Here is a 13,326-nt window from a genome sequence, read left to right on the forward strand (position 1 = left end):
TTTCCAACAACGTGTTTTTCTATCAAAATGACAAACTTCTCCAAAATGATACCAGAGTGGAGCTGATTATCTCTGCAGTGTCAAAGTCACATGAAGGTTTCTACAAATGTCAACACTCAGGAAAAGAGTCACCACAGAGTTGGATGACAGTAAAGAGTGAGTAAGATTCAAATGATTTATGTATTTTCCTATGTGTAAAATAGATTATTTGAAGTTTCTGACTACAACATAATATTTATTCTTATTGTCTCTGCAGGACATGAAATATTTCCGTGGTCACTGATCGTTGGACTGGTTTGTGGAGTCCTTTCTCTTGTTCTTCTCGTTCTTCTGCTCCTGTTGTGTCGCTTCAGACGGTCCAAGCGTGAGATATTTGTCTTTCTGATATGAGCTGTTTATTTGCTACTTTCTCTTGTATTATTCAGATACATAGATGTGTTTTAAAGTCATAGCATGAAACAGCAGCAGGATTCTTTATGTTTGAAAACTATGTAACAACAAATGTCTTTTTCACAGATTCCTGCTTTATTAGGTCAGTAAACAGTTTCCTCTCTTCTTATATTTAACAGCAGCACTTTCCACCTCTGGATTAAACATATGTATTTATTTCTGTTAAGGTCGATTCAGTCAGAGAGCAGCAGCCCCCCCACCACAAATCATGGGGTCAACGAGAGTGAAAACCATCATAATGACCAGTCCTCTCCTCTCCATGGTCAGTATTTGAACTGATGATGATGATTTAGGTTTCTCTGCTTTACCTTTTTGTGATTTGGATTCTTATTGCTGTTGTTGACTTTGCATTAACTCTTCCTTACAATCAGTTCCTGAGGTGATTTAAACACAACAAGAAATCCACATGTAAAACTGTCAACCTGAACTGAACCTAAACTACCACATAGAAATAATCAAAAAAATATTATTGCTCCACTGTTTTCTTATAGGACACGACTGTAGATGAGAAAAATATGAATATATCTTACAGGCCAGAGTGTGACTTATTAAATTTAAGAAATGAAGACTATGAAATATTAAAGATGTGCTGTCTTTGCACTTGTTCTATTGACAGTATCTTTATTTGAAATATAATTTTTAATTGTATATAAATGTATTTATTAATTTTCCCTGTAGGTGAGGCTCACATCTATGAATCAGTGAACGACTCTGAAAACACTGGAAATGGTACAGTAACAATAGATTCATACTGTATGTTTAGTTAGAAATGTCTGTAATGATTTAATACTAAAACCATCTGTATATTTCAGATGAATCTGATGATGCCACATATTATTTGATTGAACTTAAAACCTTTGGAAAGTAGAAGGGTGAGGACTCCAATTATTAAACAAGAGATCTAATTTAAAGATTTTACAGCCTTCTGTGTCTTAAATGATCGTTATTTTTCTTTGACGATTTCATAGGATTATTTCGGGAAGTACAGTCTCAGAAATCAAAGCTTATGTCACATGGTTAAATATAATTATGGGCCAATATGCAGTTCAGTAAAGTCACCATTCATCGTTACATAAATCAGCTGTATGTTATATGTCTGCTGAACAAACCAATGCTAACATGTTGTTTCTGTTACAGATGACAGTAAGGTGTATGCCCAGATCGACAGAAACAAGAAAGAGAAAGCCAAGGAAAACAAAGGTGGGTAAAGTCTGCGCACTGCATGAAATCCGCATTTGCAAATGTTTAAGTCTCTGCCAACAGCACCAATTTGAAGCAGTTTACAAACTGACCCCTTCATCCTGAGCTGTGACAAGACATAATGGAAAAATACACTGCCTGCCCAAAAGAAAAGTCACACTAATATTTTGTTAGACTGCCTATAGCTTTGATTATGGCACACACTCTCAGTGGAATTGTTTTAATAAGCTTCTGCTATGTCACAACATTTATTCCCCTCCAGAGTTGCATTATTTTTTTTGCACATCCCAAAGGTTCTCAATAGGGTTATTCTCTAGACTCTGTGGTGACAATCCATGTGTGAAAATAATGTGTCACACTCCCTGAACCAGTATGTCACAATTTGAGCCAGATGAAACCTGGCATTGTCATCTTAGAATATACCTGGTCAATAATAATAATAACCTGGTCATTCAGTATATTCAGGTAGTCAGCTGACCTCATTCCTTGGTTACATAATGTTGTTGAACCTAGACCTGACCAACTGCAGCAGCCCCAGATCATAGCACTGCCCCCACAGGCTTGTACAGTAGACACTAGGCATGATGGGTGCATCACTTCACCCTCTTCTCTTCTTACCCTGATGTATCCATGACTCTGAAACAGGGTAAATCTAAACTCACCAGACCACATGACCTTCTTCAAGTTTTTATAGTTTCAGTCTTCTTAGATGTTTTCTGTGCTTAATTTATGCCTGTAATTTGACCCTTCTAAAACAGGTTAACATCTTTTCCACAACCACAGCATGTGTCTTCTGACGTGGTTGTTTAAAAACCTGAGAACTGAGAAGCTACTCACTGCATCAGTTAGGGTTAAATAACTGGTTGGTAGCTGACACATAATCATCCATGCAGTAATTATCTAATGGGAGACTCTTACCTCTTACCTGTCTTTTTGTATTACTGTAAGTTTATTTTGTAGAACTGTAATGGAGATATTAATCTGACTACCTGTCAGTTCACTATGTTATCATAGTTAATTATGACAAAAAAAATATTTCAATCAGATCACTTCTGTTCACAGAAAAATCTTCTGCTGCAGCGACATATGAACCTGTTTATTCCCAAGTCAAACCTGGAACGTCTTTTGGTAAAAATGCTGCCATGTAGCTTATGGTGATGATTTATTTGACAAATAATTAGATAAGTTACAACTCATAATAATGTCAGAAAGCATCTCTGATAACTTCATGTTGTTTCTGTGTTTTTTATCAGGTCTGTAAGGAAAACAAACCAAAGACAAATGATTGACAGTATTTAATAAAACCACTGTGAGCATCTCTGCTAGAAAACATGACAACATGTTCAGTAGTTTGTCCTGTAATGTGTTAATAGATGACACAACAGACACATCATCACACATGCTCCTAAGATTATGATGTACATATTCTGTTATTTCAGCACAAAGCACAGATTGCTGGATGTTCCAAACAGCAGCTAAGTGATCATTTAGTTGTACAGTAGGACAGAGGTGATGGTGCAGAGAGAAGCTTTTTCACACACGTTTACTGTGTATATGTAGTTTGATCTACTACATATCCTGCTGATATATGTACAGTATGTAACTATGTATTTTCTATTTGTATTTTTACCTTTTTACACATATTTCCAGTAGTAAGTTGTTTGTTTTTAATTGTTTTATGTACTAAACACATCCCTCAGTCTTTTCCCTCTGACATTATCAAGCTGGACAAAAGACAGATTGTTGTTCTGTGAACTGTTCAGAGCAACAAGACATTTGTTCTTTTGATTTCAAACATCACAAACTAGTCCCGTTCATCTCAGTTATGTGAAGGCAGAAAGCTCCGAGACATTCAGATGAAAAACCTGAACAAATACTGAAAAGTGTGTTCATGGTGAGATCCCACTAGGTGTGGATGTAGGGAAAGTGTTGGTAAATCTAGAGGAGATCAGCAGAGATTAGACGTGAAGCACAGCAGGGTTTTTCATGTCCCCACATGAGGTTGAAAATCTGTGTTTTCCATCAGTTCTTCACATACAGGATGTTATGTCAACTGTTCATCTCTCAGTGGCTTCACTTAGTTTGTTCCTGACTCTGCTGTTTTCTTGTGGTGTTTCAGTTTTAAAATCTGATTTCTTCATCTACTTCCTCATTAAAAACAGCACCACCAAAGATAGTTACAGTGAAAAGCAGTTTTTAATTCTTGCTCTGTTCTAACTCCACTCTTCATGCAGTATGTGTGTCAGATATGAGACATTCATTGTGTGTGTGTAAGTGATTGAATGACTCACTGTAATCTGGATCCAGTCACAATAAAAACCTGATTATTTTTATTTTGTCAATATTTATTTGTATATATTCTTTACAATGTTTCAAGATGATCTATGTACATGTATTCCTTGATGTAAACGATGCATTAGAGCAGTTTGACCCATTTCAAGTTTCACTGGGTTCTGTGAATCAGCTTCAGTCTTGTTACAGTTCCTCCCTCTGCCCCTGTCTGCGGCTTTGGTTTTGCTTTGTTCTGGTCTCACCCTCCTGTCTCACACCACATATGGACTTCCTCCACTTTCCGCCCTCCACTCACTGCTGGACTAATTGACTCATTCAGTTCACCTGTGCATCCCTCTGTTTTAAAAGCACCCCTCAGTCCTCAGTTCGTTGCTGGTTTGTTGCTCATTCATGACACATCTTTCACGTTCGTTCATGCTGCTCACTTCTCATGGACCCACGTCAGTTTGTCTGTTTGTCACTCTGCTTTTTGGATCACCTTGGACTGCATTTAGTTTGATGGACTTTGTTTTCATTCGTGAGTTTGTTTTTGTGTTCTGTTCACGATAGTGTGTTGAGTTTTTAGTTAGTTTTTTTGCCTGTGTTTTAGTTGTTACTTTGTATGTTGGGTTATGGTTTTGTTTGTATGTTACAGCGTTTTTGGGTCTCTTTAATTTGATATATGTTGGTTTGTGTAGTTTCCCATGTCCCCTGCCCTTCTTTTGTTGTTAATAAATATACTTTTGTTTGTACCTGTTTGGTCCCCATCGGTCCCTGTTTGTTGGTTCGTAACAAGTCTAGTTTCAGAGAGATTCTTTAGTCAGTCTGCTTGAAAAGCACAAACATGTTTCACTGAGTTTCTCTGTACTTTAAGCTTTATTTCATTTGCTGACAATTGGAACCAGTTTAGTTCCAAATGTCCTTTTTCTAAAAATGAAATTTACTAAATCTATTCTAATACTTTAAATGCTTCAGTCACAGTTAGTACTAATTAGGGTCGTGATGATAGGTTCATTTAAAAAAAACATTGATATTCATCTTTGATACCTCTCCTTCTTCCAGCTGCTCCCTTTAGGTTTCGCCACAGCCAATCATTTGTCTCCATCTCACTCTGTTCTCTGATTGGTCCTCTGTCACACCGACCATGTCCATGAACCTCCCCTTTGGTCTTTCTCTTCTCCTCCTTTCTGGCAGCTCCATCCTCATCATTCTTCTCCTGATATACTCTGCAAACTTCCTCTAACTGTGCTGTTCCTCTAATCTACTCACTTCTCATCCTTTTCACTCCCACTCGTCTCAAATCTCTTTGTTTTTCTTCAGCACTGTGTTCTGCTCACATGTACCTCAACAGACAAACTGTATTGGCTACAATCTAAACCAGTTTAGTTGAGTTGACAAATCACAGATTTTAGTTTTTGTTTTAGAAAAGGTCCTGTGAGATCAGGGATTGTGTTTTACTTTACTTAAATGTTTCACTACTCATCCAAGTAGCTTGTTCAGTCTGAGGATAGTTGGTTAGAGACCACAACCAGCTGCTGTTACTGATACTGTCAAATATATAGAAGTTACAGAAGAATATGAGGAGCTGTTGCTTCAGTGTAAGATGGTGCAAGAAGTCACATGTCTCAGTTGAGTTTCAAACCATCTCTGAGAAGGGTGAGTGTTTGATTTAATGAGAACTGAGATCAAATGTAGTGTAGTGAGAACAACTAGTAATAAATAGAAACAGTAACAGTCTTTTCATTCATTGATGTGATCACTGCTAACAGGGAAGAAACATGAACCAGAGGAGAGCTCTGTTTATTCTGAGGTGAAGATTGGATCAGCTGCAGGTACGGTTCATTACTTACAATAGTTAGTTTTCTCTGATTTTTAACCATCACCAGTAAACACTTCATTTTGAACAGTTTCTATGTAACTTTGAGGTGTTTCTGATTCATTTAAAGTTTTGAAATGTGACGTTTAGATCAACATTTTTTAAAGTTCATGTTTAATTTCATTTTACTTTATTTTCTGTTTCCATCCACTGTTGTACTGTCCCTCTATGTTTTAGATGATCATGTGCTGAAGTACACTCCCACAATACAGGTAAACTCAAGAAAAACTACATCTACCCCCAGTGTACTTGGATTACTACAGAGTTCCTCACAATGGGTCACAAAATGACTCATGCTAAATTATCACAAAGAAAGTAAGTATGTATCCAGGTGCACGAGTGTGTGTCACTATATGGACGTGTGTATCTACTGCACATCTTGATACCATGTGAGCGTTTACTCCGTGTCTCTCTCTGGTGCAACATATTCAGTATGTGTGTCTCACTATGCTGGCAGGGTCTATTGAAGGCCTCTCCATGGCAATGACAATACAGCTCAAGAGAATCAACATCAGGATCAGGTTGTCAAACATCTTGTGAGAGATCACGTGGAGGTAAAATAGACGGAACCTAAACACAAACATACATAATACGCATTGGATTAGATAAATGAAAGCAAAAGGGTTCAATTCCCTTTTGCTTTCATTTATCTAATCCATACTGTAAAATTGAAATTATATTCCAAATTGTAATCCTATAACATTGTGAGAATAATTCAGTTATCTTAGTTAGAGTATTTAAAATACATCCCAAAATTATTTTAGAGTATTGTTATATCAAAATCCCTCTGTTGTAGACAATTTAATTGTTTCTGATGATTCATATTTAACAAATGGGTCTAATCAGACGTGATTTGAAGCCGTAAGCCAAAACCACTGGACACAATTAAATCTAGTTCACATTTGTTCTCACAAGACACTCAGTTGTCTCACTTTATTTGCTGGTTGTATTATTTCCTCAGACATGTCCTGTTCCCAAATGATTAGTCCTTATTGAGCTCTAGTAGCCTGTTTCTGTCTTTCTAGTGTGTGTTATGACCATTTCTAGCTAATTTTCCATTTTGTCTTGCCCAGCTGTAAATGGTAAATTGGTAAATGTTCTGCACTTATAAAACACTTTTCTACCTAACTGCTACTCAAAGCGCTTTACAAATGCAAATTAATTTATAACTCTTTTTGAAACGCATTTTTCTGGATTTTTTTTGTCATTGTTGTGTCTCACTGTTCAAATACACCTACCATTGAAATTATAGCCTGATCATTTCTTTGTTAGTGGGCAAACTTACAAAATCAGCTGGGGTTCAAATAATTTTTTCCCTCACTGTATAACAAGAATAGACAGAGGGCAAGACAGATAGAGATCGAGGGAGGGAGCAATAGCCTCATAGCAGCCCTCTTCAAACTAATTGTCAGCCAGAACTGGTTTAGTTTTTGAACATTTTAGCAGCTCCGGTATCGCATTCACCTCACACGCCTCAAACTTGCAGAAGCCTGCAGTACGCAACATAAAAGCAGACTCTCCTTCTCACCTGCTCATAGTGCTCAATGGCCAGGGTGACTATACTGATAAAAGCCACCAACATGACTCCTCAGTCAAAAACTTTGCTCTTGACAATTCCCCGAAGTTGTTTTTGAAAGGCACCCAGGCAGGCATCTGTAAGATATGGAGTCAGTTATGGCTAAAACACTGCTGCTGATGTATTACTGCTCAAGGTGCTGACTAATCTCACCAATAAAACATTTCTCCTGCTCGTGATACGTCTGGGGTGCACCCTGTTGCCATGCCTATGTCAATACAAAGTAGAAGGACAGCAGCCGTCATAATATTAGAGACAATGTAAAAGCTTGTTGCATTTTTATTTGTTGAACCTTTGCTTGAAACTTAATTGTGTTGCTGCTGTACATGCAGTCTATAAAGTATATGACCTGTTGTGTCTACAGAAGATGTTTTTAATCCAGCCGGTTATGTTGTAACGAAGCTGTGTGAAAGACAGCTCCCTCTCGCTGCTCTCCTGTTTCTCCTTCCATGTTCTCAGAGAACTGAGTGGTGATGACGATTACACAGACATTCGTCATGATAAATGAGCATATCTGGTTGAAGAAAAAAGAGCAGCTACTTAGAGCAAGGGTAAATGGCTAGATTAGATTAGAGATTCATTTATATTTACAATTATTACACAGCTGATTTTGAGATTAAAATGAGCCTATTTCATAACTGAATCTGACATTTATTAATAACGTTTTAATTACTTTGAAAATGCATAATAAATAAATAAATTTCGACCACAGTATCTTGGCCCTGTCTTTTGTTGACACATAAGAACATGCTAAAATTTTGAAGTTCCTAATTAAAACACAAAAACAAAAAAGTGAGTACTTACAATACTGATGGGAATAAAAATAATAATATTACAGAAGGAATCAGTGTCCATAACATAAAACATGATCTCTGACCATCCTTTCGTTGTGACAACCTGTAGGTAGAGAGAGTTAGGGAGCAATAGAAATAGGATTAGTTTCAAGTATCTTCTTTAAGTAGCTTCTAGTTAGAACCCAAAATCCACAAACTATGCACTGCCAGAATGAACATCATAATACAATCTCAGGGTCCAAATTAAATCTCTTCCTAATATTACCTGCACATAGCGAAGCCTTTCTCACCTGGAATATAGTTATCCAGGCGAAGCCAATATTATCAAAATGGGTGCTTCCCATATGTGGGTTGAGGTCTCAGGCGCGACAGACATTGTAGAACACGTTCCAGTTCACACAGTTGTTATGACTGGATCCAGTCAGTGCAGGCACAGCTGGTTTGGAGCAGGGAGCAGGCAATGAGCAGGGTTCCCCATGCATACTGTAAGGTGGTACAATGGAGGAGGTGCTGCATCCCTCCCTTGTTATCAGCTGAACAGAGGAATGGTGTTTCTTCATCAAAGCTGGACATATAGTACGGCTTTAGGGACACATTGTAAATTCTGGATAGAAAAAGAAGGAGATAAGTTTAACGTTATTAAGTAAAGGTACCTAGTAACTCAGTAAGTTAACTAACATAATACAGAAATAGAAATTTCATATCATTTTATACATTTTTAAAACTCCGACCAGTAAAGTGTGAGGTAAAGTCTTTACGGAGCAACAGTTAAAAAGACATTTTATTAATATAATTATTTTACTTTAACTATATTTCTAACTATATTACTTATCTGAGGTCATAATCATAATGTAAAGAAATGCAAGAAAAATCCGTTTTTTTTTAGGTCATTTTAAGTTTTGTGTACAGCAGCTTTAAAAGTACTAGATATAGAAATATGGACACTACACAGATATCTCAGTCTTTGTTTACAGACTTTCCACTGCATAGCAACAGTTGGAAGGGGGCGGGAGCGATGTGGACTGCTGATTGGTCAGAGAGAAGCATCACTATCTCTGATTGGTCAGAGAGAAGCGTCACTATCTCTGATTGGTCAGAGAGAAGCGTCACTATCTCTGATTGGTCAGAGAGAAGCGTCACTATCTGTGATTGGTCAGAGAGAAGCGTCACTATCGCTGATTGGTCAGAGAGAAGCGTCACTATCTGTGATTGGTCAGAGAGAAGCGTCACTATCGCTGATTGGTCAGAGAGAAGCGTCACTATCTCTGATTGGTCAGAGAGAAGCGTCACTATCTCTGATTGGTCAGAGAGAAGCGTCACTATCGCTGATTGGTCAGAGAGAAGCGTCACTATCTCTGATTGGTCAGAGAGAAGAGTCACTATCTCTGATTGGTCAGAGAGAAGAGTCACTATCTCTGATTGGTCAGAGAGAAGCGTCACTATCGCTGATTGGCCAGAGAGAAGAGTCACTATCTCTGATTGGTCAGAGAGAAGAGTCACTATCTCTGATTGGTCAGAGAGAAGCGTCACTATCTCTGATTGGTCAGAGAGAAGAGTCACTATCTCTGATTGGTCAGAGAGAAGCGTCACTATCTCTGATTGGTCAGAGAGAAGAGTCACTATCTCTGATTGGTCAGAGAGAAGCGTCACTATCTCTGATTGGTCAGAGAGAAGCGTCACTATCTCTGATTGGTCAGAGAGAAGAGTCACTATCTCTGATTGGTCAGAGAGAAGCGTCACTATCTCTGATTGGTCAGAGAGAAGCGTCACTACACTGAGTGAGAAGAAAGTCGAGTCCAGTAGAGTTGAGCTGCTAATTACTATGAAGTGGGAAAACGCTCATGAGCCAGGTTTGTTGTGTTCTGACAGAAACAGTTTTATTTTACAACCCTTTCATTTGTTCATTTCATAGTAAAAGCTAAAACGATTCTCCGTTAAAAAAAATTAAGTAGTCTCGCCCGCTAACATGTCTTTATACTAGCATTAGCATAGTTGCTAGTTGTTCGCTAGTCGCTACCAGTTAGCTAGCCCGTTAGAAAGCTAGCTAACTAGCTTTAACTTGTTGACAATTACGACTTTAAGATAAAACTCACTGACGTGGACTTTTTAGATTTGATATATCTTCGATTATGTTTAACTTTCATACTTATGTTTAAAAAACTTAAAAACCATTAAAGTCTGTAAAGAGAATCTGTGTCGACTACTTACAAGACAACAGAGGAATGAAGGGCGGTTTATATAAAGACGTGTGGAGTTCAGGGGCACTTGGAAATTCCAGCCTTTTGACAAAGTCTAGTTTTTAGGCAATTCAAGCACACATAAAAAAAACAAAAAGTGAATTTTAACATCCAAAACACGAATTAATTCTTGTTTGAAAGAGGCTCAGTGGGTTAATTATACAGTAATTAAATACATAGGCTACTGTAGGTGTAGGTGATGTGTATATATATATATATATATAAACAAGACATGTACAGTATAATACAATAAAGGCATTCATTGGTTACTGTCTCCAGACTATCACTGTCCATATTTTGGGTCAATCGCTGTGACATTATCACTTTTATCACCACTGCTGATTCTGACTCCTACTTCTCAGGCCAGAAGGTAAGAAATTAGAAATTATTGGAGAATAAAAGACAAAGGCTAAAAAATAGTCCCTTTTGCTAAATAGTTGATGGTCATGTCAGTCAGGAATAGTTTCTTGTTGTCTAACTTTTGTGGCAACTTAATAGTTAGCTTTAAAGAGCAACTTCCAAATTTGAGGTTCAGGAAAAAAAGACTAATACTTTTCAAAACCAAACTATGTAAAGACTACTCTACTTTAAAACCTGTAAAAACAAAAGGTGCTTAAGTTCTCTAATGTCGAAGGCTAATATCTGACTGGGTCTCACTTAAAATAGTTCCATTATGTCATGAAAACTAACCTCGGTTACCACAGACTATATCCAATACAGTTTCAGAGCTGCAAAAGCTTTATTGTACTAGGATAAAAATTAAAAGACATGGTTTTTAACTTTCTTTAAGATTCTTAAATATCACAGTGAAGTAATATATTTTTCAGAAATATTGAGAAAAACTTGAAAGCATTAATAAGGATAAAAATTCACCTACAAGACACTTATTTAAACTTCAGTCTCTTTCAAATACAGATATGCTGGGAGTATAGCCTACAGTAGCTGCTCATGTTTTCTGTACAACTTGCCTTTTTTAACATTAAGTTTTGGCTAAGAAGGTTAAAGAGTGCTGTGTCTGTCCCAAACAGGGTCCCAGCACAGATTGTCTATGAAGGACACTGATAGGCTGCTGAGAGTAACAAATAAAAAGTCTCCTTCACAAAAACTTTTAATTCAATTGGTGATTTTTACATGACGTCACGCCACCGCGTTGCTAAACCTCGTTTGCTGCTGTGAGCGCCAAGCTAAACAAAAAAGTACATCAAACAAATAACGATATAACTATACTATAATAATAACTATTATTAGCTGTCGCTAATGTGACGTGAAAACACAGTTCATTAAATGATTACACAAAGCTGTAATATTTATTTATTTATTTATTATTAAAAAAATAAAACCACCCAGTTCCTGTGTTAGGACTTAACGGACCCAGTCAGTGCTATGAAGGATGTGTCGAATAAATAGATATTTCCTAATATATTACTACCCTAATAAATAAATAAAACCCTGCATAATACACTGAACTAGCAATTTTATTATTCTAGAAATCTAATATGAATACACATGGAATACAAAGACTTAAACATGCAAAGAAATAATGCAAATGCTATTGCTTCATTTTTAACTTTCTCTTTATTTTATCCTTTCAGAATGGATTTGCACAGCTTAGTATGGACCAAGCCCAAATCCCCCTATTTTAGGCCACCACCACTACATATCTATGTGGTGGCATTAAAGGACCAACCCAAAGTTTTGGCCTGGGATTTTACAGATGTTGCCAGACCAGCAGTGACAAAAAATAAATAAAATAGCAGCCATTAGTGATGGCAAAACAATAAGAAAAATAACTCTTTATGAAGAGTTTGCCTCTAAAGTCACACAAGGCAACAGTTATTTTTATGAGGGGTCACGCACTGGGTGGGCAGTCTCCCCCTTATTATATACATATAAATAAACAGACACAGTTCTTCCGCAGTGCTCCTGTGAGCATGACGGAGGAGCTTATTATGGAGGGGGAAGCCCTCCTTCAGCCGGCCTCTCCACTCACCCCCCTGGACAAGAGTACAGAGACACACAGTTTTATATCTGTGGAAGGGGAAGTTGTTGAAGTAAGTCAATTCATAATATAAGTTATCATACAAAATAACATAATATTATTAACAAAGACTGTAGTAATAGACTGTAGTGAAGTGTCTGGTAGGCTAACTCATCAATCTTCCTTGCTCCTCCTCAGATTTCCTCTGTAAAGAAAATTCAGTCAGTGAAGGAAGCCATACCCCTGAAGAATGTGACGTTGCAGAACGTAGACTATCCACATAATGTCATTATTTCTTTCTTTTGTATTTTTTGTTTTGTTTAAGATTTTTGGCATATTGCAAAGTAGCAACTTTTACCATGTAGTGATAAAGCTTATGCCACTACATAAAATATTATATTGTCTCTAACAGGACACAACTCGAGTAGCTTTGTGCCTGTGGAGGGAGGCAGCAATGATTGAGCTGAAGCTGGGGACCCATATCAGGGTGTTCCACTTGAAATGTGGGAAAAGCAGCTATGGGCTCCAGCTGAAGTCGACCTGTTACACAGAGATTGAGGTATCCTCTTTAAATAGAGCAACAGAACACACTACTAAGGATTTTAACATTGTGTCACATACAATAAACATGAAAATGTACTATTAATAAACTATAAAAACATGATCATGTGTTTTTAACTAAATTCATTTTAAGTATATGGCTGAAACACAGGGGTTTAGTAACATAGCCTTATAAAATAATGAAGCCGATTTTATAGTATAGTATGGAGCTGCTGGGGTCAGTGGATGTCTGTATTCAGTGATTCAGTCTTAGAATTTGTTGGCTATCGCAGACACTCAAGTTTTTCCAGGTGGAATAATTATTAGTTTTCCAACCATCACTGCCCAAGTGTGTTTAGTCATTTAGAAGCTTCTGATGGACTGAATGCACCTGATCCAGGTAA

At 37.2% G+C, this 13,326-nt stretch overlaps 2 protein-coding genes across 3 annotated transcripts in view; both read left to right on the forward strand.

Annotated features, from left to right (window-relative positions):
• Positions 1 to 13,326, forward strand: part of LOC113157408 — a 98,529-nt gene that overhangs the window by 84,556 nt on the left and 647 nt on the right. Inside the window, exons 2-4 of one of the 2 annotated variants that reach the window (XM_026352903.1) lie at positions 11,997 to 12,455; positions 12,581 to 12,667; positions 12,795 to 12,941. In XM_026352903.1, coding sequence (XP_026208688.1) covers positions 12,201 to 12,455; positions 12,581 to 12,667; positions 12,795 to 12,941 — 489 coding nt within the window. In that variant the 5' untranslated portion in view covers positions 11,997 to 12,200. The remainder of the gene's footprint in view (positions 1 to 11,996; positions 12,456 to 12,580; positions 12,668 to 12,794; positions 12,942 to 13,326) is intronic. The other variant, XM_026352904.1, reaches the window with a different exon arrangement.
• The window catches only part of LOC113157775, a 136,948-nt gene that overhangs the window by 71,680 nt on the left and 51,942 nt on the right, over positions 1 to 13,326 (forward strand). The gene's annotated exons all lie outside the window — the stretch shown is intronic.

Source organism: Anabas testudineus, chromosome 18 (assembly GCF_900324465.2).
Source record: "Anabas testudineus chromosome 18, fAnaTes1.2, whole genome shotgun sequence".
Taxonomy (NCBI): Eukaryota; Metazoa; Chordata; class Actinopteri; order Anabantiformes; family Anabantidae; genus Anabas; species Anabas testudineus.